At 41.1% G+C, this 27,120-nt stretch overlaps 2 protein-coding genes across 2 annotated transcripts in view; both read left to right on the top strand.

The window, feature by feature from the left end:
• The window catches only part of LOC133538693 (cytoplasmic phosphatidylinositol transfer protein 1-like), a 155,445-nt gene extending 131,994 nt beyond the window's left edge, over positions 1–23,451 (top strand). The window contains exons 6-10 of the mRNA XM_061880406.1: positions 6,212–6,307; positions 13,034–13,189; positions 15,459–15,522; positions 16,342–16,526; positions 19,331–23,451. Of these exons, the coding sequence (XP_061736390.1) occupies positions 6,212–6,307; positions 13,034–13,189; positions 15,459–15,522; positions 16,342–16,526; positions 19,331–19,336 (507 nt within the window). The 3' untranslated portion in view covers positions 19,337–23,451. The remainder of the gene's footprint in view (positions 1–6,211; positions 6,308–13,033; positions 13,190–15,458; positions 15,523–16,341; positions 16,527–19,330) is intronic.
• The window catches only part of LOC133539245 (cytoplasmic phosphatidylinositol transfer protein 1-like), an 89,653-nt gene continuing 81,871 nt past the window's right edge, over positions 19,339–27,120 (top strand). The window contains exon 1 of the mRNA XM_061881418.1: positions 19,339–19,584. Within this exon, the coding sequence (XP_061737402.1) occupies positions 19,339–19,584 (246 nt within the window). The remainder of the gene's footprint in view (positions 19,585–27,120) is intronic.

The raw sequence follows: 27,120 nt of genomic DNA, 5'->3' as shown, positions 1-27,120 counted from the left end.
CTTAACTATGACAATCTAATACTTGGTTAATATGCCGATCACAACATGTAAATGGCGTATTGTTGGCACTTTTTGGATGTTTTTTTTTAAAGGGCGTTATGGGCGGAACACATTTTCATTAGCTACGTTGTTAGCCTTGTAATATGAGCCGAATATTACAAAATGAAATGCATGCAAAACGATAAGCTGTTCACCTTTTTAACATGGATATCTGTATGTATTTTGCTCTAAGGACTGAAAGCTGGCCAGTTCACTGCTCATTTTGGAGTAATTACTGTTCATGACACACTTTTGGATTATATGCTACGGAGCTTGCCTAAGGCAAGGAATATAGTAATGCACGACGTATGTGTAATATCACTAAATGTGTGTGCATGCAAAACTGTTGCAATTTAAAATGTAATCTCTCCCAAGGGGATACTAGAGGATTAATTTTCTTCTTGGAAAGAATAAAATATGAGGATATACAAAATAGTGGTGATGCAACTTCAGAGCTTTAGTCTGGACTCTTGTAGCTTCATGCATTAGGGGCAGTGGAGGATGTGCCCCAACATATACAGTAGAGCAGGGGTGCCCATTACGTCGATCGCGAGCTACCAGTCGACCGCGGGGGGTGTGTCAGTCGATCTCCAGCCAGGCTTTTAAAAAAAATAGACCTAAAAATTAGTGATCATCAATCTTCACCAAGGCGTCACTTAAATGACATTCACGGTACCGGAGGGTCTTGTGAGATGACGCTGGCTGCTGCAAGATCATTATTATGAAAAAATGACCGAGAGGAAGGCGAGAAACACTTTTTATTTCAACAGACTCTCGCGCCGTACCTTCTGTCAAAACTCTAAAGGCCGACTGCACATTTCCTATCTTTATAATAAAAGCCCTGCTTCATGCTGCCTGCGCTAACTAAATAGAGTCTCGGAAAACTGGCGTGCACAAGCGATCCCTCAGAAAGCTGGCGTGCACAAGTGATGTGCACGCCAGCTTTCCGAGACTCTTATTTAGTTAGCGCAGGCAGCATGAAGCAGGGCTTTTATTGTGAAGATAGGAAATGTGCAGTCGGCCTTTAGAGTTTTGACGGAAGGGACGGCGCGAAAGTCTGTTGAAATAAAAAGTGTTTCTCGCCTTCCTCTCTGTCATTTTTTCATAATAATGGACTAGCAGCAGCCAGCGTCATCTCACAAGACCCTCGGGTGCCGTGAATGTCAATCAAGCAAGCTACGGAATTTGCCGCCAATGTTTTTCTTGTAAAGTGTATGGAAGCTGGATGAATTAGATGCCAAAAACCAACCACTTTCATGTGGTATTGTACAGAAAGGACAACTTTTTTTCTCCTCCATTTGAAAATGTGGGCGTTATCATTACTGTGATTCCAATCAATGCAAGTCATCAGAATCAGGTAATACACCAACTTATATTCTTGTCTTTGTGAAAGAAAGACATCTATATGTGTTACACATGCTTGTATTATCATTAAACACATTTAACTAGTTTACAAAAATGTCTCTTTCATAAATAAATAAATATAAATGATATATATAAATGAGGTAGATCCCCTCGAGTTGGTCAATTGAAAAGTAGCTCGCCTGCAGAAAAAGTGTGGACACCCCTGCAGTAGAGGAAACGGCATGTCGTACCTCCATATGCAATGGAGACGTACTATACCTCTTAAAGGTATTCATCCACTTATAGTTGCTGCACCCTGGACAAGTCGAGACCTCATCACAGGGCCAACACAGACAGATGAAAATAGGGAATAAAAAAGCGAGTGTAAACTTTTCTTTTTGTATTCCTCGTTCAATGTTTAGCGATATGGTAGAAGAAGGCGCAGTTTGCCGGTAGAGAACCATTAAAATGAGTCACTTTCCATGTCTCTGGACTTGAAAAAAAAAAATAGGGAACTCTTGACCGCAGGAAAATTGTTTTGACAGTGACGCCGTTCTGTCTTTCATCTGTTGTTCCGGGTCAATTACAGACGAGGATCCGGAAACGAGATACTGTTTAGACCAGGGGTGCCCACACTTTTTCTGCAGGCGAGCTACTTTTCAATTGACCAACTCGAGGGGATCTACCTCATTTATATATATCATTTATATTTATTTATTTATGAGACATTTTTGTAAACAAGTTAAATGTGTTTAATGATAATACAAGCATGTGTAACACACATAGATGTCTTTCTTTCACGAAGACAAGAATTTAAGTTGGTGTATTACCTGATTCTGATGACTTGCATTGATTGGAATCAGACAGTAATGATGATAACGCCCACGTTTTCAAATGGAGGAGAAAAAAAGTTGTCCTTTCTGTACAATACCACATGAAAGTGGTTGGTTTTTGGCATCTAATTCATCCAGCTTCCATACACTTTACAAGAAAAACATTGGCGGCAAATTCCGTAGCTTGCTTGATTGACATTCACGGCACCCGAGGGTCTTGTGAGATGACGCTGGCTGCTGCCAGTTCATTATTATGAAAAAATGACAGAGGAAGGCGAGAAACCCTTTTTTATTTCAACAGACTTTCGCGCCGTCCCTTCCGTCAAAACTCTAAAGGCCGACTGCACGTTTCCTATCTTCACAATAAAAGCCCTGCTTCATGCTGCCTGCGCTAACAAAATAAGTCTCGGAAAGCTGTCGTGCCACGCCAGCTTTCTGAGGGATCGCTTGTGCACACCAGTTTTCCGAGACTCTGTATTTAGTTAGCGCAGGCAGCATGAAGCAGGGCTTTTATTGTGAAGATAGGAAATGTGCAGTCGGCCTTTAGAGTTTTGACGGAAGGGACAGCGCGAGAGTCTGTTGAAATAAAAAGTGTTTCTCGCCTTCCTCTCGGTCATATTTTCATAATAATGATCTTGCAGCAGCCAGCGTCATCTCACAAGACCCTCCGGTACCGTGAATGTCATTTAAGTGACGTCTTGGTGAAGATTGATGATCACTAATTTTTAGGTCTATTTTTTTTAAAAGCCTGGCTGGAGATCGACTGACACACCCCCCGCGGTCGACTGGTAGCTCGCGATCGACGTAATGGGCACCCCTGGTTTAGACGTATGGGTGTATTGCACATGCACAAATTGAACGGGGGAATACACTTTTCCCACTCGTTATTTAAATTCCAATTTTCGATTTTCAAACACATTGATCAGTATGCATAATGGATAACGATTCGTTTCTGCTTTTTTATTATCAAACCAAAAAAAGAGGGAAAGTAGATTTTTGTTCAATTATATTCTATTCCAAGTGAAAAACAGATGACATACACGGATCCTTTTCAATAGTGTTGTTACTCCTTGCGACCACTTTTCTCTTATTTTGACACACATTTTTGGGCAATGAGGATGCCAAAGCACAATGTGTTCGAAGCAAATGATGTCAAACGGCAGGTTTTACATTTCATTTGTCGAGGGCGGGGGTCAGCAACCCGTGGCTTTTTACCGCCACCCTAGTGGCTCCCTAGACTTCTTTCAAAGATGTGTGTAAATGGAAATAGATGACGAAATATATTTTTTTAATTTCTTGACCACATGACACGAACTTTCCTAATTGTTAGAAATCCCACTATTTATATAATACTGTATATGCTTCACTGATGACAGTATTTGGCAAGCACCGTTCTGTCCTAATTTCAGAGATCTTTGAACTCCGTTTGTTTACATGTACAACTTTCTTCGATGCTGCCACAAGGACTCGTTGTATGCCAGTCCTTTGTCTCATTTTGTCCACCAAATGTTTTATGCTGTGCATGAATGCACATTTTTTTTAATTTGCTGGAGTGCATATAAGGCATATTTGATCTATCCATGACCGCAAGCTAATCGATGTTAGCATGCTATTTAGGCTAGCTCTATGTACATATCGCATCATTGCCTCGTTCGTAGGTATATTTGAGCTCATTTAATTTCCTTTCCTTCTGACACATCTGAATGCAATATTGGCTACATTTTTCATAGTTTGTGTGCCATGTTGTTCCAGACCATAGCAAACGTTACCCAGGTTCCAAAGATTGTCATAAATCCATTAGATGAAGACAGCCTGCCGTTTCCTTTAACTTTAAATACACACATCTATACCTTTTTGGCCATTCTGAGCCAGTAATTTCCAGAAGTTTTCTCATCCAATGTTGCAATAATGTGTCGAATGAAAATTAAAATACAACATTTCCGTCAACGAAGATTTGTGTCCGCCTTTGATAGTATGCTAACGTACCTAATAGACACTTACATCATGTGTTGCTTTCATTACAACACTTATGTAAGGCTTTTAGTTTTTTGCGGCTCCAGACAGATTGTTTTTTTTGTATTTTTGGTTCAATATGGCTCTTAACATTTTGGTTTGCCTATCCCTGGACTCTAGGAGGAGGGGCCGTAGCCCTACTTTACTGTGTACCACTGTTGCTCTTGATTGGCATGCTCATAGTAAATATATTTGGGCATACTTGCTTGCCTATTGCAACATTTCAGTGGGTTTATTCAGAACAACAGTTTATTTCATGAATAATTGCAACTCATTTTACTACTTGGCCAACTCATCCTGCTGATCGTGGGCTGGATTAACCTCGGCCGTACGTTTGACACCTCTGCAGTTGAGTGTCCCTGTTTAGAGGAACTAGGTGGCAGATCATACATTGACATTTTTACCTTGCTAGCAAACATTTCACTGCCGTCAAAGTGTCATTTCTTTGCTGAGGCTTTCCTTAAGGCACCCCTTGGCAGTTACAATTTTTTTTTTTGTAATGCTGTAGCTTGTTTACTTCAGATGCAGTCAGTAGTCATTTGTTCAACCTATTTAGTTAGTTTTCCTCAAGGTTCCATCTTCGGTCCTCTTTTTCGCCATTTGGGCTTTTCAAATAGTAGCCCATGTTTTCAGTTCCAAAAAAACCACCCAAAAAAACTCACATTTTTGCAGAAGTTCCAAAAGACCTCCTGTAACTTTGACACAAATCAAATGTTTATTGTAGAATGCGTTGGTTTCCCAGTTCATACAAAGTATAAACTGGCACAAGAGAATCAGCACCTCCAAATCAGAGTCCATGGTTCTCGCCCGGAAAAGGGTGGAGGCCCATCTCCGGGTTGGGGAGGAGACCCTGCCCCAAGTGGAGGAGTTCAAGTACCTAGGAGTCTTGTTCACGAGTGGGGGAAGAGTGGATCGTGAGATCGACAGGCGGATCGGTGCGGCGTCTTCAGTAATGCAAACGTTGTATCGATCCGTTGTGGTGAAGAAGGAGCTAAGCCGGAAGGCAAAGCTCTCAATTTACCGATCGATCTACGTTCCCATCCTCACCTATGGTCATGAGCTTTGGGTCATGACCGAAAGGATAAGATCACGGGTACAAGCGGCCGAAATGAGTTTCCTCCGCCGTGTGGCGGGGCTCTCCCTTAGAGATAGGGTGAGAAGCTCTGCCATCCGGGAGGAACTCAAAGTAAAGCCGCTGCTCCTTCACATCGAGAGGAGCCAGATGAGGTGGTTCGGGCATCTGGTCAGGATGCCACCCGAACGCCTCCCTAGGGAGGTGTTTAGGGCACGTCCAGCCGGTAGGAGGCCACAGGGAAGACCCAGGACACTTTGGGAAGACTATGTCTCCCGGCTGGCCTGGGAACGCCTCGGGATCCCCCGGGAAGAGCTAGACGAAGTGGCTGGGGAGAGGGAAGTCTGGGCTTCCCTGCTTAGGCTGCTGCCCCCGCGAGCCGACCTCTGATGAGCGGAAGATGATGGATGGATAAACTGGGACAAGTTCATTAGCTTTCTAGAAATGTAGACTTCAAAATGACTTTTAAATACAATTCTATTTCATAACGATGGTGGGAAATGTGATTTTATTATTATAGTTATTTTGAAAGCATTACTTTGTTGTCCTGAAATAATGCTGTGGAAAACTACTGTTATTAGACAGCCTATGAATGTACCAGAAGACCATTTGGCTAAAGTGACCTGCACATCTCAGCACTTTTCTATGCGGCTTTAATATGCTCAGAAAAAAATCATGTTGGCATGTTTAACTGATACTATGACAACAACAATAAAAATGATTGATTAATAAACACTGGTAAAGCGTAGTGCTTCTGAATTAAACAGTTTGGCCTTAGTGCCCTCTATTGGTTTTGTAAGGCATTACAATGCAGACCCAGGCTGCTTCCAAGAATCTTGGCTTGTATTTTTTTTTTTTATAATCAATATTTTTATTATTTGTATAGTAACTTGTTCTTTTGTCCCCCCAGATATTTCAGTCCGAGCTGCAGGACCAGGAGAGGGACGTTTGTTTTGTCGACATTGCCTACGACGAACTCCCTGAACGCTATTACAAAGAGTCAGAGGTAAGCTGGTGTGTGCGTGTGTGTGCGTGTGTCACATCGTAGTTTCCTGAGCATAAAACTGTAAACTGTTTCTTTATTGCTGCAAAAGTCTGTACACGCAGGAAAGTGTAGTTCCATTATTACGCTCCCTATTTGTGGAACTGGCTGCTTTAGGGGCCGCAGAGTTACGGTTTTTAAATCAAACTCAAGACCTGCTCGTAGCTTTTATATTCCACAAGCCAATTTAATTTCTATTTAGTTTACATAGCTGTGTAATATTGGTGCATTTTAGTAATGGTATTGTACCATATTTATTTTAAGCTCATAATATATTTGAGTTATTTCCAGCGTTTCCTCGACACTGGGGGCTCTGTGCCACGGCTGCTGTGGCTCTGGCTCATGGGTTCCTCGGCAAGAGGACTCCCTGGTTCCTTGCTGGGTACCCTGGGTCAGGTTCTGCGCAGTCATGGTCCATCATGCAGCTCCTGGTGCACTTTGCTCCTTTAGAAAGTGTTTTCTCACCTAATTGTTCCGTGCTCGGGTGTCCAATTTTTCCATTAACTGTATTGTCTGGTAGAGGAAAGATGTTTACCGTGGGTTGTCTTGACTTTTAACCTGGGATTATTTACTCAATTTAGACACTTGTTTTTAAATGTAAAACACTGTGCTACATTTTATGTTTGAAAAGTGCTTTATAGGGATGGGAATTGATAAGATTTTTCCGGTTCCTATTCCAATTTCGTTTCTGCTTAATGGTTCTCTGATCGATTCTAATTTGAGGGGGAAAAAAGAACAAAATGTGGATTAGCCTCAATTTGATTTAGTTTAAAGCAGGGATGTCAAACTCAATTTGTGAAGTGTCTTGCTCGAGGACACAACGGACGTGACTAGGATGGTAGGAGGTGGGGATTGAACCAGGAACCCTCAAGTTGCTGGCACAGTCTCCGAACTGTGCCATGCCATAAATGCTAGTAAATAAGTGAATAAATGTTAGTGCCATCATCTTGACATAATATGCGCTCGGCATCATGATTTTTTTTTTTTTCATGCTTTAAGTAAGAAATTATTACTTTAAAAAAGTAGTTTTATACTTGAGTGTTGATGACGCAGCTTTGCAATAGTTGATATTCTAGTTTCAAGCATGTTTTTACTCAATATAGGTCATCAAATCTCAGCAACAAGCTGTAATATCTTACTGAGATCATTTAGGACAGGGGTGCCCACAATTTTTCTGCAGGCGAGCTACTTTTCAATTGACCAACTCGAGGGGATCTACCTCATATCATTTATATTTATTTATTTATGAAAGACATTTTTGTAAACAAGTTAAATGTGTTTAATGATAATACAAGCATGTGTAACACACATAGATGTCTTTCTTTCACAAAGACAAGAATATAAGTTGGTGTATTACCTGATTCTGATGACTTGCATTGATTGGAATCAGACAGTAATGATGATAACGCCCACATTTTCAAATGGAGGAGAAAAAAAGTTGTCCTTTCTGTACAATACCACATGAAAGTGGTTGGTTTTTGGCATCTAATTCATCCAGCTTCCATACACTTTACAAGAAAAACATTGGCGCCAAATTCCGTAGCTTGCTTGATTGACATTCACGGCACCCGAGGGTCTTGTGAGATGACGCTGGCTGCTGCCAGTTCATTATTATGAAAAAATGACAGAGAGGAAGGCGAGAAACACTTTTTATTTCAACAGACTTTCGCGCCGTCCCTTCTGTCAAAACTCTAAAGGCCGACTGCACATTTCCTATCTTCACAATAAAAGCCCTGCTTCATGCTGCCTGCGCTAACAAAATAAGAGTCTCGGAAAGCTGGCGTGCACAAGTGATGTGCACGCCAGCTTTCTGAGGGATCGCTTGTGCACGCCAGTTTTCCTAGACTCTGTATTTAGTTAGCGCAGGCAGCATGAAGCAGGGCTTTTATTGTGAAGATAGGAAATGTGCAGTCGGCCTTTAGAGTTTTGACGGAAGGTACGGCGCGAGAGTCTGTTGAAATAAAAAGTGTTTCTCGCCTTCCTCTCGGTCATATTTTCATAATAATGATCTTGCAGCAGCCAGCGTCATCTCACAAGACCCTCCGGTACCGTGAATGTCATTTAAGTGACGTCTTGGTGAAGATTGATGATCACTAATTTTTAGGTCTATTTTTTTTTAAAAGCCTGGCTGGAGATCGACTGACACACCCCCCGCGGTCAACTGGTAGCTCGCGATCGACGTAATGGGCACCCTTGATTTAGGACCTAAACCCTTAAAACAAGTAAAACTAACATAAAATCTGCTTAGTGAGAAAAAGTATCTTATCAGACAGAAAATAAGAAAATATCACCCTTATTTGAGATATTTAATCTTACGTAGATTTCAGTTTTTGCAGTATATGTAATGAGTTAATATCCCAGATTAGTTTCACATTTGAAGTTAATTGCCGACATGGACTTGTAAACTGTATTTAATTGTTTTGAGTTTCACCTGGTATAACATGACTTCTGATGGGAGCAAAACACACACCTTTTCTCTAACTACAATGAAACCTTCACCTACCGAAAATCAGGAGTGTCTACTGTAGCAAATAGACCACAAACTTAGTCGCTGCTCAGTGACATCACTAAACTTGAAAATGAACTTTCCGATCCGGTCAGAATCTCTTTAGTCATGCTCATCTAAATGAGAAGGCATCCATTTTAATTTAACAATCAATAGCGCTAACATGATAGGCGGTGAGTAGATACCTGTCGTATTCAGCGTTCCTGCTGCCTCGGATGAGATCTGTGCGGTTCAGATATTTTAGGGAATTGCTCGCATGTCCTGCCCTTGATGAACTAGCAGCTTTTAGAATTATTATAGGTAGCGCTGTTGCAATCTTTTCTTGTAAAAGTTTTTGACCGAGTCTTGCCATTTTGAGATCTGACTTCACTACAAAGTAGTGTTGTCCGGATACCAATATTTTGGTACTTTTCTCAATAAAGGGGACCACAATAAACTGCGTTATTGGCTTTATTTTAACACATTTTACGGCACATTAAACGTGTTTCTTATTGCAAGTTTGTCCGTAAATAAATTAGTGAACATACTAGACAACTTGTCTTTTATTCCTAAGCAAACAAAGGCTCCTAATTTAGCTGACGTACGCAGTAACATTGTCATTTTACATTCTATTATTTTGTCAAAATTAAGGACAAGTGGTAGAAAATGAATTATTAATCTACTTGTTCAATTACTCTTAGTATTTGCTTACCTTAAGTCTCTGGATGGTGTGGGGCTGTCTTGGTTGACAAGACTTTGCAGCATCGCGTGGACATCGGGGGCGGTACCTCTGGATTGGCAGACTGGGGTGGTGGTTCCTCTCTTTAAGAAGGGGGACCGGAGGGTGTGTTCCAACTATCGTGGGATCACACTGCTCAGCCTTCCCAGTAAGGTTTATTCAGGTGTACTGGAGAGGAGGCTACGCCGGATAGTCGAACCTTGGATTCAGGAGGAACAGTGTGGTTTTTGTCCTGGTCGTGGAACTGTGGACCAGCGCTATACTCTCGGCAGGGTTCTTGAGGGTGCATGGGAGTTTGCCCAACCAGTCTACATGTGCTTTGTGGACTTGGAGAAGGCATTCGACCGTGTCCCTCGGGAAGTCCTGTGGGGAGTGCTCAGAGAGTATGGGGTACCGGACTGTCTTATTGTGGCGGTCCGCTCCCTGTACGATCAGTGCCAGAGCTTGGTCCGCATTGCCGGCAGTAAGTCGAACACATTTCCAGTGAGGGTTGGACTCCGCCAAGACTGTCCTTTGTCACCGATTCCGTTCATAACTTTTATGGACAATTTCTAGGCGCAGTCAAGGCGTTGAGGGGTTCCGGTTTGGTGACCGCAGGATAAGGTCTCTGCTTTTTGCAGATGATGTGGTCCTGATGGCTTCATCTGACCGGGATCTTCAGCTCTCGCTGGATCGGTTCGCAGCAGAGTGTTAAGCGACCGGAATGAGAATCAGCACCTCCAAGTCCGAGTCTATGGTTCTCGCCCGGAAAAGGGTGGAATGCCATCTCCGGGTTGGGGGAGGAGACCCTGCCCCAAGTGGAGGAGTTCAAGTACCTAGGAGTCTTGTTCACGAGTGAGGGAAGAGTGGATCGTGAGATCGACAGGCGGATCGGTGCGGCGTCTTCAGTAATGCAGACGTTGTACCGATCCGTTGAGGTGAAGAAGGAGCTGAGCCGGAAGGCAAAGCTCTCAATTTACTGGTCGATCTACGTTCCCATCCTCACCTATGGTCATGAGCTTTGGGTCATGACCGAAAGGATAAGATCACGGGTACAAGCGGCCAAAATGAGTTTCCTCCGCCGTGTGGCGGGGCTCTCCCTTAGAGATAGGGTGAGAAGCTCTGCCATCCGGGAGGAACTCAAAGTAAAGCCGCTGCTCCTCCACATCGAGAGGAGCCAGATGAGGTGGTTCGGGCATCTGGTCAGGATGCCACCCGAACGCCTCCCTAGGGAGGTGTTTAGGGCACGTTCAACCGGTAGGAGGCCACGGGGAAGACCCAGGACACGTTGGGAAGACTATGTCTCCCGGCTGGCCTGGGAACGCCTCGGGACCCCCCGGGAAGCGCTAGACGAAGTCGCTGGGGAAAGGGAAGTCTGGGTTTCCCTGCTTAGGCTGTTGCCCCCGCGACCCAACCTCGGATAAGCGGAAGATGGATGGATAGATTTGCTTACTTTCTATTTTAAGATGTTCTATCTACACTTCTGTTAAAATGTAATTTGTTCTATTTGATACTTTACATTAGTTTTGGATGATACCACAAATATGGCTATCAATCCGATACCATGTAGTTACAGGATCATACATTGGTCATAATTTAAGTCCTCATGTGTCCAAGGACATATTTCCTGAGTTTATAAACATAATATAAACTGGTACTTTTCAGAGGCGGTAGTATAGTACTGAATAAGATTCATTAGTATCGCGTTATGATACTAATAACGGTATACCGTACAACCCTACTACGCAGTGAGCATGTTGCATAATGGCGTCATCCCCACCCGGAAGAATCGATAAGAGAATCGCTCGACAAAATGGTAATTCATAGAGTGGGAACCGGTTCTTGTTCAGTAGTGCGATACAAATAGTTTGATCAATTCATATCATAAAACATGTTTGAGCATAATCAAAGCTTATTCAATCATTCAGTATATATTTACAATGTAAAGATAATAGTTGCTTATTATTGAACGGAGTAGTCCTATTTCCTTTAGATCAGTGGTCCTCAACCTTTTTGAGCCCCCCTGTGGTCCTGCAGGAGGGTGTGGCGGTGGTGACATAATGTAGTGTGAATAAAGGAAAGTGCAATATTTACAGGGTACTACAGTAAAAACCCAGAAATCACTTCTTGTCACTTCGAACAAAATTATTTGGGGACTGCTGGTTAGGGACCATTGCTATTACCATGAATTGATTAACGTGAACCCCGACTTAAAGAAGTTGAAAAACGTATTCGGGTGTTACCAGTTAGTGGTCAATTGTACGGAATATGTACTGTACCGTGCAATCTACTAATAAAAGTTTCAATCAATCAATGCTTTAGATACCTTGAACAATTTTTTAAATTTTTTTGTAGCACTTTAAGGGCCTACTGAAACCCACTACTACCGACCACGCCGTCTGATAGTTTATATATCAATGATGAAATATTAACATTGCAACACATGCCAATACGGCCTTTTTAGTTTACTAAATTGCAATTTTAAATTTCCCCCGGAGTTTCTTGTTGAAAACGTCGAATGATGACGCGTAACGTCTCGGGTTGCAGGGGACATATTAGCGCAGCACCATTTGCGGCTAAAAGTCGTCTCTTTTCATCGCGTAATTACACAGTATTCTGGACATCTGTGTTGCTGAATCTTTTGCAATTTGTTCAATTAATAATGGAGAAGTCAAAGTAGAAAGATGGATTTGGGGTAAGCTTTAGCCGTTAGCCACACAAACACACGGTGTTTCTTTGTTTAAAATTCCCGGAGGGGAAGCTTTACGATGGATCAGAGCGGTCAAGCGAACATGGTTCCCGACCACTTGTCAACCGGCAGTTTTCGGTGAGAAAATTGTGGTAAAAAGTCGGCTCTTACCGGAGATCAGCGGAGCTTGCGCCGTCCATGCGGCTGGCATCAAGACACCCGTGGACACAACCCTCCGACTATCAGGTACTATTTAATCTCACTAAAACACTAGCAACACAATAGAAAAGATTTCCCAGAATTATCTTAGTAAATGTATCTAAAAACATCCGAATCCGTCCCAATGCAATCGCCTTTTTTTTTAACTTTATTTTTATTTTTTTCTAGTCCTTCGCTATCAATATCATCATCCACAAATCATTCATCCTCTCTCAAATTAATGGGGAAATTGTCGTTTTCTCGGTCCGAATAACTCTTTTCGCTGGAGGCTTCCATTATAAACAATGTGAGGAGCCCTCACACCTGTGACGTCATCGCCTGCTACTTCCGGTACAGGCAAGGCTTTTTTATTAGCGACCAAAAGTTGCAAACTTTATCGTGGATGTTCTCCACTAAATCCTTTTCAGCAAAAATATGGCAATATCGCGAAATAATGAAGTATGACACATAGAATGGACCTGCTATCCCCGTTTAAATAAGAAAATTCCATTTCAGTAGGCCTTTAATGTATTTCCTATGATTTGCAGTACGGTGTTGTCTTAAATGTTTGCCTGTGTGGTCTTTTCTGTGCCATTGCAGGACTTGCGATACTTCAGGTCAGAGAAGACTTCGCGAGGCCCGCTTAAGGAGGGCTGGACGGACACGGAAAATCCCATCATGTGCTCGTACAAACTGGTCACGGTCAAGTTTGAGGTGTGGGGTCTGCAGACGCGTGTGGAGCAGTTTGTGCATAAGGTGAGAGGTCACTCACATGGAATGCTGTAGGTTTGGGTTTCAATTCACAGTGGAAATTGGTTTACAGCATATGTTATGACTTTGAAGTCGAAATGCAATTTCTGTAAGAATGTGAGGGTCAGTCACATTAATTTGTCACAGGAGTGTGCAACTAGAGTTAAACAAAAACATATATATATATATATATATATATATATATATATATATATATATATATATATATATATATATCTCACAGGCAGTAGAAATTGGCTGTTTCGCATTATGTATAAAGTAAAAAGTTATAGTGCCACTGATACACAAGTGTGGTGAAATTACTCTCTGCGTTTGACCCATCCCCTTGTTTTGTTCCACCCCGTGGGAGGTGAAGTGAGGGGAGCAGCAGCGGTAGCAATGCTCGGTAATTTTGGTGATTTAACACCCAATTCCAACCCTTGATGCTGAGTGCTAAGCAGGGGGGTAACTGGTCCCATTTTTTTATAGTCTTTGGTGTGACTTGATCGGGGTTTGAACTCACAACCTACCGATCTCAGGGTGGACATTCTAACCACAAGGCCACTATAAATTTCCATAGAATACTGTAATTTAAAAAGGAAAATATTTGTATTCACGCTTGTTGCCAGCAGTAAGCAAGCTACTTTTTCATAAGTTCTGATTTTCCTCTTTTTAATGTTTTAAATTGGAAAAATAAACTTCTCTTTGGATGCCTGTGAATGTTCTCGTCCAGTGAGGTCATTGAACAAAGGCAAACTGATCAGATGGTTTTATAATATGTCTGGCTTGTCTTCCTCGCCATCCTCTCAGACGACAGCTGTCCTATCAGAGTCTGATAAAATGAACTGAGAGACAAAAAGTCCTGTAAGACAATATGAACAATCCAGTTGCAATTACTCATGGTTACATAACGGCCCCGGTACTGATTCACACGGTATTCTCTAAACCAGGGGTGCCCACACTTTTTCTGCAGGCGAGCTACTTTTCAATTGACCAACTCGAGGGAATCTACCTCATTTATATATATCATTTATATTTATTTATTTATTAGAGACATTTTTGTAAACAAGTTAAATGTGTTTAATGATAATACAAGCATGTGTAACACATATAGATGTCTTTCTTTCACGAAGACAAGAATATAAGTTGGTGTATTACCTGATTCTGATGACTTGCATTGATTGGAATCAGACAGTAATGATGATAACGCCCACATTTTCAAATGGAGGAGAAAAAAAAGTTGTCCTTTCTGTACAACACCACATGTAAGTGGTTGGTTTTTGGCATCTAATTCATCCAGCTTCCATACACTTTACAAGAAAAACATTGGCGGCAAATTCCGTAGCTTGCTTGATTGACATTCACGGCACCCGAGGGTCTTGTGAGATGACGCTGGCTGCTGCCAGTTCATTATTATGAAAAAATGACAGAGAGGAAGGCGAGAAACACTTTTTATTTCAACAAACTTTCGCGCCGTCCCTTCCGTCAAAACTCTAAAGGCCGACTGCACATTTCCTATCTTCACAATAAAAGCCCTGCTTCATGCTGCTTGCGCTAACAAAGTAAGAGTCTCGGAAAGCTGGCGTGCACAAGTGATGTGCACGCCAGCTTTCTGAGGGATCGCTTGTGCACGCCAGTTTTCCGAGACTCTGTATTTAGTTAGCGCAGGCAGCATGAAGCAGGGCTTTTATTGTGAAGATAGGAAATGTGCAGTCGGCCTTTAGAGTTTTGACGGAAGGTACGGCGCGAGAGTCTGTTGAAATAAAAAGTGTTTCTCGCCTTCCTCTCGGTCATATTTTCATAATAATGATCTTGCAGCAGCCAGCGTCATCTCACAAGACCCTCCGGTACCGTGAATGTCATTTAAGTGACGTCTTGGTGAAGATTGATGAACACTAATTTTTAGGTCTATTTTTTTTTTTTTTAAAAGCCTGGCTCGAGATCGACTGACACACCCCCCGCGGTCGACTGGTAGCTCGCGATCGACGTAATGGGCACCCCTGGCTTAAACTGATAAGCCGTTAATGTTGGTTTAAATATTCTACAAACAACTTGGTTTCATCAACAGTCTCTATACTGTGCTCATCTGAAAATGCAAAAGTATGCGGTCAAACCGCAATTCTTGCTGCCTCATGCTTGTACTGTAAATACCAGGTGAGACTGATCATGATTCACAACACTTTTGTTGTGTTTCAATCACTAGAACACATTGTTTGCTTTTCAACAAAGTTGTATTGGGAACATTCTATCATAAGCAAACCATGTTTTGTTACAGGTGATTCGGGACATCTTGCTGCTTGGACACAGGCAGGCTTTCGCTTGGGTGGATGAATGGATTGGTGAGTCACTAGTCCTAGCTTTTTACTTGCAATTATTCACATTGATACCATACACTATATTGACTAACGTATTGACGAACACCATTTTAATCAATTGGCCTCTAATTCTTACCCAGGTATTTTGGGCAATTTTTGTTTTGTGGGAAAAATTTGGGAAAGTAACTTTCTGTCTCAAGTTTTCGCAGAAATGTTGGAATATAAAAAATTGCCAATTTTACACTTTCACCCACTACTTGTTAATGTAACAATGATGTCACGGCCAGATACTTCAGTCAATATAGCTGTGAGTTATTCATATTGGATAAATACATAAAGTATTGCAGAACTGATTGTTTGGAGTGTGCATGTACATTCACATCCGCTGCACCCTTTTTACCTAACTCTTCAACTACCAATCCTTTATCTTCTGACTGCCGTACTGCCTTGATCCTCTTTGACTTTCAAAAACTTATGCTGCATGGATTCAAAGGACGCCACAACCTTCTTGTTCCACTGGTCTATACTTCACTACCTTCTAACACTCATCCACATGTTTAGCTAAGGAGTGATTGTGGACCTAGAATGCCCGAATCCTTTCCACCTTGACCAGTTTGTTTTTCCTCTGGGGTGTTCTACTTTGTTGTCCAAAAAGTTCCATCTTTTCCCCTTATCGGTCTTCTTGGGATGCTTTCCTCTACAAACCCTCGTCATCTATATAAAGCCTTCTACTCACCCCCAATATCTTCTTGCCACCATGTCCCTATCCTTTCCAACCTGTCAACTGGAGTGCCATTTGAGTTGGAAGTTACCAGATTTGCCCCATCTCCCTCCTTCTTCCAGAAATGAGTTTGGAAGACGTGCGGGATTACGAAAAAAAAATGCACGAGGAAACCAACGATAAGGTTTGCAAAGAGCAGTCCGCAGCAAATGCACCTTCTGAGCAGTCCGCAGCAAATGCACCTGAGCAGTCCGCAGCAAATGCACCTTCTGAGGATGAAGTAACGAGCCCTGAGGGAGAAGCAAGTGTATGTGTATATATATTTTTTTCCTGAAGTCTCATTTTAAACCCTTAATGGACACAGTTTCTAAAAGAAGACTGAAGTGGGAGCAATTAACTTATAGGGTTCATATTGTGATTTATTTTTTAACATTTTTTGACCTGAGGGCCCTAAATATCCACTAGAGAAGGGCCTGGGTCCCACTCAAATATTAACACGGAATAATCTTCCTCTTAATTTTAAACATATTCAATAATTATACCTAACCTACATAGAGTTTACAACCTTGTCTAATATGAAACCATGTGTTAATTGCTAATATTATTTAACGCATAACCTTTAGGCTTAGGTCAGGCTGATTTATTATTTATTATTATTATTTAGGCTTAGGTCAGGCTGATTTATTATTTAACGCATAATATTTAGGCTTAGGTCAGGCTGATTATTTAGGCTTAGGTCAGGCTGATTTATTATTTAACGCATATTTAGGCTTAGGTCAGGCTGATTTATTATTTATTATTATTATTTAGGCTTAGGTCAGGCTGATTTAATATTTAACGCATAATATTTAGGCTTAGGTCAGGCTGATTTATTATTTAGGCTTAGGTCAGGCTGATTTATTATTTAACGCATAATATTTAGGCTTAGGTCAGGCTGATTATTTAGGCTTAGGTCAGGCTGATTTATTATTTAACACATAGCCTGACCTAAGCCTAAAGGTTAATTTAAAAAAAAAAAAAAAAAAAAAAAAAAATCTAAATAAAAAAAAAAATCAAATATACTGCTTAAGAAGAGACTCATAAATATAAATAACTCTCAAAAATACATTAGTGTAAAATTGTTGTGCGTAAAAGTTAGTTTGTTCACTAAACTGTCAAAATTAAAGTGCAAATTAAAATTGTTGCACTTAAGCTTTAATGATTTTAGCTCCAGACTTTGTATTTGAAATTGTCATTACTGCCGCAAGTGGTGGAAAAATGTATTGCACATGAGTACCGGTGCGGCCCATACGGACCAAAGCTAAGAAACACATGGGCGGCCCAACAATGGTTAACTGGTCTATGTAACGGGTCGTTTGGGCTAGATTTTGCAGATTTTAAGCGGACCATCTTCAAGCCGTTCTGTGTCTCTTCAGGATGCTTATTTGCATGCCAAAGCCCTCGAATGAGTCTCCACGCTGTCAGCCATGTTGTAGTTTTTAGCGCTCCCATATAGTCTACAGACAACTGGAGGTTAAAACAATAGGCTCGCTACTTTGTATTAGAAATGATTACAGCAGAGAATTTTAGCGTGCATGTATGAGCCAGTCTGCCCCACAAGAGGATGGAGAAAAATAAGGAACTTAACTGACTACTACTCTGGATTACAACTGAATAAAAATGGCAGTAAAGCTCTTCAAGTAGACTTTAACCACATTGATTTTCAAGCAGTGCTAGACTCCTGCGACCCTGAGGGAAAAGCAGTAGAAAATGGATGGATGTTAGTGTACCACTAATGGTATGCAGGCTCCATCGAGTAATACGCCAAAGAATCAGTTGGTTAAAGTACAGTGTTTTATTTTCCAATATGCAAACAGTGTTACTGTTCAAACTGTGTGACCAAAGATATTATATATACTTGTTAGTTTTTAATGACTACTTTGGCCCACCGGTACTGTATTTGTTGGTCATTACGGTGTTATCTTCAGAGTAAAGTTTTCTGAGGTGCTACTTGGTGAACCAAGTTTAAGAAGCACTGCTCTACCATACATGGCGATCTCAACTGATGTAACTATGGCAAAGTACCTCACTAAAATCTCAAATTCCGTTTGGAAGAAGACAAGATCATATTTTAAATATTTTCGCCGTGCCCTCATGGTTGGATTTAAAATTTCCGGGACTTATAGGGATACCAAATACCTAAACAAAAACTAAAAGGTAAGAAAAGTTGGTTTTTGAATAATGGGACCCCTTTAACAGGAATCATATAAATGGATGTACATGGGGCAAAAAAGTTTTTAGTCAGCCATCGATTGTGCAAATTCTCTAACTTATACTGATGACAGAGGTCTGTAATTTTCATCATAGGTACACCAACTGTGATACAGAATGTGGGGAAAAAATCCAGGAATTTTAAAGAATTTATTTGTAAATGATGGTGGAAAATAAGTATTTGGTCAACCATTCAAAGCTCTCACTGATGGAAGGAGGTTTTGGCTCAAAATCTCACGATACATGGCCCCATTCATTCTTTCCTTAACACGGATCAATCGTCCTGTCCCCTTAGCAGAAAAACAGCCCCAATCATGATGTTTCCACCCCCATGCTTCACAGTAGGTATGGTGTTCTTGGGATGCAACTCAGTATTCTTCTTCCTCCAAACACGACGAGTTGAGTTTATACCAAAAAAGATACATGGATGATACAGCAGAGGATTGGGAGAATGTCATGTGGTCAGATGAAACCAATATAGAACTTTTTGTTTGGGGCTGTTTTTCTGCTAAGGGGACAGGACGATTGATCCATGTTAAGGAAAGAATGAATGGGGCCATGTATCGTGAGATTTTGAACCAAAACCTCCTTCCATCAGAGAGACCTTTGAATGGTTGACCAAATACTTATTTTCCACCATAATCTACAAATAAATTCTTTAAAATTCCTGGATCTTTTTTCACATTCTGTCTCTCACAGTTGAAGTGTACCTGTCATCATTTTAAGTGGGAGAACTTGCACAATCGGTGACTGACTAAATACTTTTTTTGGCCCCACTGTATATGATTGATGTACTTTTGTGTTGCATCAGCATGTTTGCAGAATACCTCACCGTTGTCAATTCATCTCTTCCGAACCCAGACATGACTATGGATGAGGTGAGAGAATTTGAGCGGGCAATCCAGGAGGCCACCAACCAGAAGATTGGCGTTTTTCCCCCGTCCATCTCCATCAGCGAGACGCCGTTGTCCTCCTGTGCCCTCACCGGCCCCGCCAGCGCCCCCACCACCCCTTTGTGCACAGATGCGCCCGATTCCCTCTCCCTCCCCAAGGACCGGCCCCGTAAGAAGTCCGCCCCGGAAACCCTGACTCTCCCGGATACGCCTCCAAGTGATGTACAGCAGGGATCAACTCCAAGGCCACTACCTTCTTCAAATGACCTCCGGTCCTCCAATCCTGATCTTGTTGGATTGGGGGACCAGTAAACCGACCTTGGAATGTCTTCCCGTTGAGTTAAGTCTACCCGCCAAAGACTGGTGCCTGAATACAGCCATCCCTAACTAAAGATAGCCAAGTCATGATTATACACACCTAAAAGCAAGTCTATTGTATTTTTTTTTTTGGGTTTTTCAAAAAGTCTCACATTCCCATTTATACAGAGCTGCTAACAGTCTAATTCGTTATGCTAGGCCAGTACCATGCACTGCTTGTCCAGTCTTACTCAAAAGCTGATTTTTTTGAATCTTCCACTCAGCTTGTGCAGGGTTCGGGTCGACGGTGCGAGTTCTGGATGTGTGATCGCAGCAAATTAGTGAAAGACTCGTTATCAAGCGCATCGGCAGCAACAGTCCTGTGTTCTGCACAATCATGAAGTTTTACAGCGTTGACAATGTGAACGATCGACCTCTTTTCACTTAGACAAACCGTCCTATAAAGACAGGGGTCTCCAATTAAAGAACTGTACATCAGCCTACGTTTTGGTACTAAAACCAACTGGACATAACCTACGCTAATTATTTAAGCTCCGTATTGACCTGAGTACAAGTGTTTCTTTTAAGACCTGTTTTTTGGGAAACAATATTTCAAAGTACGACTAAAAACAATCCAAGTCATGTTGAATAACTGGTAGATTGCGATACATTATGCCGTTTGATGGGGTTGATCACCATGATCTTAAAGTTGGCGTCCTACACAAACTCCTGTGTTTGCTAACATGCTGCTGTGAAGAAAAGATCTGACTGGCTTTCAGGGAAGTCCTTTGGCACCACCTTCTGGTTTGCACGTACAAATCCAGACTCTGAAAATCAGCTCCCATTGACTATATCCACAGGAAAAGTGTTCTAGTCAAGGTAAAAACACCCTTAAGCTTTGTATTATAGATGACCAAATGCATTTTTGTTTAGTAATACTTTTAGAATAAACATCAGGCCGTTAAACACACACTTGGACACCCCTGTCTTTTGAACAATATCCTGATCTCTATGCCCTTCCACTTCAAAGACCTTAAACCTATTTTTCTTGCACGGAATCCCCTAGTCCTCATGCGGGACTAGGGGATATCTTTTTAAGCAGTCGAACCGAGAAGAATACGCCTACTCACCACCGAGCCACAAGGTCATTCCATTGCTGATCGTCACGTTTGTAACCACGGACACATCAGGACGGCTGCTAATAACAGTTGGCGTCATTTCACTGAAAAGACTTTTGGACTACAGGATCAGTACAATCAGTGTTCACGCCTCAGGTCTCCCTACTTGTTTATATACTACAACCCAGTCTGCAAACTCACAATGTTTACAACAATCAGAAACTGTTTGCCTTTGCATAGTCAAGCCATGGAGTGCACACGCGGTCTTGAATACCTTTTTTTTTTTTTTTTTTTTTTTTTTGGGGAAGTCATGATCACAAAAATACTGAAGTGTCCTCTATGCTGGGATGTCTGGCGGCGTACAGTGCCGTGCAAAAGTCTTAGGCCCACATTAGATTCCATCTTCATACTTTTTAAAAGGGAGTTTGTTGGCTGGAAATGACAAACATATTGGGAGATTGTCAACACAGAAGATGTATGAAACAAGAAAATATTTAGTCCACTCTACAAAGGCTGAATGCTTAATTGGAAACGGACAATCATTCCCCTTATTCTGGTAAATAGCTCCTTTCGTTGATTCCATAATCACTGAAATGGTTCAAATGCATTCCTCTATCTGCACCTTTTTTGATCCAGATCCTCCATATACCGAATAATAATGCTTTGAGTCTAATTGACTGGCCTGGACTTTTGCAAAGTACTGTAAATGTGATTCAACTCTCTATCCACTCAATCACTTTAGTGCCATTGTGGGAAGGAAATGCTATGTTCTGGGTACTTTTTTTTTTTTTTTTTTTTTATTCAAAGTTTTCCCCCCAACATTGTAACATATCGAAGTGTAAAGTGGAGGCTGACTTGTGCTGTTTTGCCTGCAGAGGATGGCTTCTGTTAATCACTGCTTTGGTGCTTGGTGAGGATTGACCTATCAACTAGAACTTTTCAAACCGTTTCCTGTCGCCATCCGAAGCCCCCTTGCGGTCAGTATTACAAAAAAAATATCATTTTACCTTCTTTTTACACGGGGCAATGACTATTCAGTGATCAAACGGCAGAATTTCAAGTGCTTCTTCTATATGCTGCATGGAATGTCTCCTCTATACCTTGCGTATATTCCAAGAAGGATATTTGTATATGGATTTATTAATGATGCACCTGTATGGGGTGAAGAAGTGAATGCCTCAATGCTACTCCATTTTATATTTTCAGCATGCCAAGAGAATATGAACTGCATGCCACGGTTACATTCTCACCCAGTAATCCCAAATATAGGTGCTTTTTCATCTGGTTTTTGCCAAGAGTGCAATCCGGGAACGTTTAGTAGGATAACATGCAGAAATGACGCACATGTGAAACACTGTAATGACGCGGCTATAGGTTTTGCATATTTTTTTTTCTTAAGCCGGTCTATTTGCCGCAACATTCCACGGTAGTGACGGCGAGTTGTTCGCGTGTGTAAATCTCCCAACCCCAAACATAAGATCTTTTTTTTTCCAGAAAGGGACGTATGCGTGTGTGGTTTTTCTTGTTGCGTGTGCCTTACTTTTTGTATGAAATCCTGCTAAATTGTGATAATACACGCAAATGGGCTATTGCATTACATGGCATGCATAAGTTTACTTTTCTCACTTTGAGTTACCGTGCATTTGTGCAATGGTTAGGATTTAGCTGGAAATGGCAAAACAAATTTTGAGAAAGCAGTCCTTTGCACTTAGGCCTTAAAATGAACTGCATTTGATGTTGTTTTAGCCAATTCCTCCTAAAAGATACCACTGACACTGCTCTTCTTTTTGCCTTGTTTTGTAACGTTTTGCGTTTAATTGTGATTACATTCCCGGAAAAGAAGCTAGTTCCCTTCCCCCTTGCTTCGAAATCGCCATCTGGAGTGCAAATTTGTACGATTTTGTTCTGTTGCGGTCTAACACGACATGGTGACTGCAACGTCTTACTTGCCATAAACGCTGTTTAATATTCTGTACAGTTTTTGTTGAAAGAGTTGTTGGTAGTTATCAGTAACTCTGGCTTTTTTTTTTTTTTTTCGTAAACCTTTTTTTGAATCGGCCATCATTGTTGGATATAATGGAGTGTATGTGCGTCGTCAGGGATATATTTGCTACGTCACGGGCTGTTCCGGTTTAAACTAGCTACCTTTTTTCAGTTGTCCTGCTCTGTTTTAAAAGAGTATTGTAAATATTGATGTTTTTTTTTGTTGTTTTTCATTGGATCTGTTCATGTGGATGGCAGCTTCATGAACGTGTGAATCTGCGAGAGGAATTTGTGAGTGTTTCTCGCCGTAATAATGGTGGACTTCTAACAGTGTTTTCTATTTTTCGCATTGTTTGTAACCGTTTTTTTGAGTGAAGTGGCGGATTTGGTGGATTCGGATTTTCTTTTGGAGTAATCCTGCTGTAACTTGAGGGATAAAATCCTTAATTGAAGGACCAAGCCTTTTTTTTTTTTTTTTTTCTGTTGCACTTTGAATCCGATCTTTAACCTGACGTTACCCCGGGGTCTGTGTCACAAGCAAGAAGCTGTAATTATTGAACTACTTCCTGTACTTTTGTCCACTTGTGCTTTGTGTAATGGGCCCCAAAAAAGTGTTCATTGGAGAGTTGATTCATCGGCTTCTTTGGTAATGTAATTGTTTCACTATTATGAGCTAGATAAAGGAAATAAAAAATTCATGCATCATTATTTCTTTTTGTCCTTCAATTATTTCTGTATACTTATCCAACTTCCACTTTCCTCAGGTGTTTTGTTACGTTAAAGGCCTACAGAAACCCACTACTACCGACCACGCAGTCTGATAGTTTATATATCAATGATGAAATATAACATTGCAACACATGCCAATACGGCCTTTTTAGTTTATTAAATTGCAATTTTAAATTTCCCGCGAAGTGTCGTGTTTAAAAACGTCAGGTTGTAGCGGACATTATTTCCAGCCCGATCCAAGCTACAAGTAGTCTGCTTTAATCACATAATTACACAGTATTCTGGACATCTGTGTTGCTGAATCTTTTGCAATTTGTTCAATTAATAATGAAGTCCAAAGAAGAAAGATGGAGTTGGGAAGCTTTTAGCCTTTAGCAACACAAACACAGCCGGTGTTTCCTTGTTTTAAAATTCCCGAAGGTGAAGCCTTACTATGGATCAGAGCGGTCAAGCGAACATGGATCCCGACTAAATGTCAACCGGCAGTTTTCGGTGAGAAAATTGTGGAAATAGGTCAGCTCTTACCGGAGGACACCAGCATAGCTTCGTCCTGCTGCAGCTCGGGACTTCCCTCAGACACTGGGTCAACACACCCGTGGCCACACCCCTCCGACTTTCAGGTACTGTATAATCCCACTAAAACACTAGCAACACAATAGAAAGATAAGGGATTTTCCAGAATTATCCTAGTAAATGTGTTTAATATCTGAATCGCTCCCACTGCAATCGCCTTTTTTTTCTTTTTTTTCTAGTATTTCACTCTAATTTTCCTCATCCAGAAACCTTTTATCCTCACTTAAATTGATGGGGAAATTGTTGCTTTCTCGGTTCCAGACTACATGTCAACCGGCAGTTTTCGATGAAAAAATGGTGGTAATAAGTCGTCTTTTATCGGAGACGTCTGTTGCGATCTGCTGCTCAGATCTTCACGTTTGTTTTTTTTCATTCTCAGTCTGACCTGTTTATTTCCTGTTTTTGTCCATCACTATGGTTACACATCAGTCCACCTGTTAGTCTCGCCCCGCACACCTGCTACTAATTTTCACCCTCCTATTTAAGCTCACCTTCGCTGTTAACTCATTCTCGGATCCTAATTTGCCCACGCGCAACATTCTATGTATGTATTTTCTCGCTAGCTCTCATGCTAAGCCACTTTATTTTCCAGCTTTCATGCTGAATGTTTTTGTTTACTCTTTTGTGTCCTCGTACCAGGTTTTAGTTTTCCTTGTTTTATCCTAGCTTTCACGCTAGCGTATTTTGTTTACCTTTTCTCTTTACACCAGTGTTTTTGTTCATAGCCTTTTATTATTAAATAAATACCCTTTAACTTACCTTGTGTTCATCGCTTCGACGCAACCTGGAAAAACCACACCGGCATTACCATGCCGAAAAAGAGTCTTCACAACATCAGCGGAGCTTCCGTCCTGCTGCAGCTGCTATGACTTCCCTCAGACTCTGGCGTCAATACACCCGTGGCCACACCCATCCGACTTTCAGGTACTAATTTAATCCCACTAAAACACTAGCAACACAATAGCAGATAATGGATTTTCCAGAATTATCCTTGTAAATGTGTCTAAAAAACATCTGATTCGGTCCCACTGCAAGCGCCTTTTTTCTTTTCTAGTCCTTCACTCTAAATTTCCTCATCCACGAATCCATCTTCTCTCAAATTTAATGGGGAAATCGTCGCTTTCTCGGTCCGATCGCTGTAGCGGCTGGTGGCTATGATTATAAATGTTGTTCAGATGTGAGGAGCCCTACAACCCGTGACGTCACGCGCACTTCCGGTACAGGCAAGGCTTTTTTATTAGCGACCCAAAGTTGCGAACTTTATCGTCTATGTTCTCTACTAAATCCTTTCAGCAAAAATATGGCAATATCGCGAAATGATCAAGTATGACACATAGAATGGACCTGCTATCCCCGTTTAAATAAGAAAATCGCATCTCAGTAGGCCTTTAAAGCTGGGAAGTGCCGTGTTTTCGGAGTATAAGCCGCACCCACTAAGTTTTAAAAGAAACAAATATATATATGCACGCGGAAAGACTTTTTAAAATGTTATTTACATTTTAATTGTTGGCAAACTGCCTGTCACAACGGCAGTAAATGCAGATCAAACAAAAGTCAGTTTTTATTCATCCTTTTTTGAGATAACTATATCAGGATTCTTTTTCTTTTTACTTTGTAAACACTAAGTTTGAAAATTTCTGAAGTTGGATAATTTTAGTACATTATTTGACAAAGAAAAATCCATAGATTAGCTGCACCTTTTGTATAAGCCGCAGGGTTCAAAGCTTGGGGGAAAAAAAAGTAGTGACTTAGTATTGATGATTTAATAGATTTCTCTTTTTTAAAGTAGTTCTAACAAGACTTAATGGATACAGTAGTGAAGGTGTGCAGACTCCAGCTGTGGTAGAGCGACTTTGGGTGAGTGTGTTCTCAGTGGAACTCTTATTTATTCCCACAAAATGTTACATTGTTAAACACAGACTAGTAATGAGAAATACGGAATAAGAAATGAGTGCAGGTGAGAAAAGAAACTCATAAAATGGTCTTATAAATGGGTTGTACTTGTATAGCGCTTTTCTACCTTCAAGGTACTCAAAGCGCTTTGACACTACTTCCACATTTACCCATTCACACACACATTCACACACTGATGGAGGGAGCTGCCATGCAAGGCGCCAACCAGCACCCATCAGGAGCAAGGGGTGAAGTGTCTTGCTCAGGACACAACGGACGTGACGAGGTTGGTACTAGGTGGGATTGAACCAGGGCCCCTCGGGTTGCACACGGCCACTCTCTCACTGCGCCACGCCGTTATGCAAGGTTCTCACCTAAAGCAGTAAATTAACAAACACAGTGTACAAAAAAAATAAGACTACAAGTAGTCTACTTTGTGTGGATTGAGTCTAGGGTATGTGAGGAAGTAATAGGGCTACATTATAAGATAGGATCAAATAAAGAATGTTGATTTAATCAGGGTGGCCCTTAATCTGTGTTTAAAGTTAGTGAGTGAAGATGAGTTTGTAACACAGGTGACTGTTCCAGAGTAAAAGACCTCTGTTTTGATGGAAAGATGCTAAAATAGGGCGGAGATGATCAGTTTGCACAGTATAGTGTTGTAACGATACCAATATTTTGGTACCGGTACTAAAATTTTTTTCTGTACTTTTCTAAATAAAGGGCACCAAAAAAAATTGCAATATTGGCTTTATTTTAACTAAAAATCTTAGGGTACATAAACATAAGTTTCTTATTGCAGTTAAGTTTTTAAAATAGTTAACATACAAGTCAACTAGTCTTTTATTAGTAAGTAAACCAGGGGCCTCCAAACTATTTCCACTGAGGGCTGCACACAGAAATATTATGGTATGCAGGGGGCATTTTTATATTTTTCATTTTCAAACCATAACAAAATATATGGATTATTTTTTTTTTTTTACCTTTTTAGGGCTCCCGGGGACATAAAGGGTCTAAGTCAGTGGTCCCCAACCTTTTTGTATCCGCGGACCGGTCAACGCTTAAAAATTTGTCCCGCGGCCCGGGGGGAATTTTTTTTTTTTTTTTTTTTTCCTTTTCTTTTTCCTCCCCTTTGTCATGAAAAGGGGAGGTTTTTTGTGGTCCG

Source organism: Nerophis ophidion, linkage group LG20 (genome assembly GCF_033978795.1).
Source record: "Nerophis ophidion isolate RoL-2023_Sa linkage group LG20, RoL_Noph_v1.0, whole genome shotgun sequence".
Classification (NCBI taxonomy): domain Eukaryota; kingdom Metazoa; phylum Chordata; class Actinopteri; order Syngnathiformes; family Syngnathidae; genus Nerophis; species Nerophis ophidion.
This window is presented reverse-complemented; position numbering and strand designations above follow the sequence as displayed.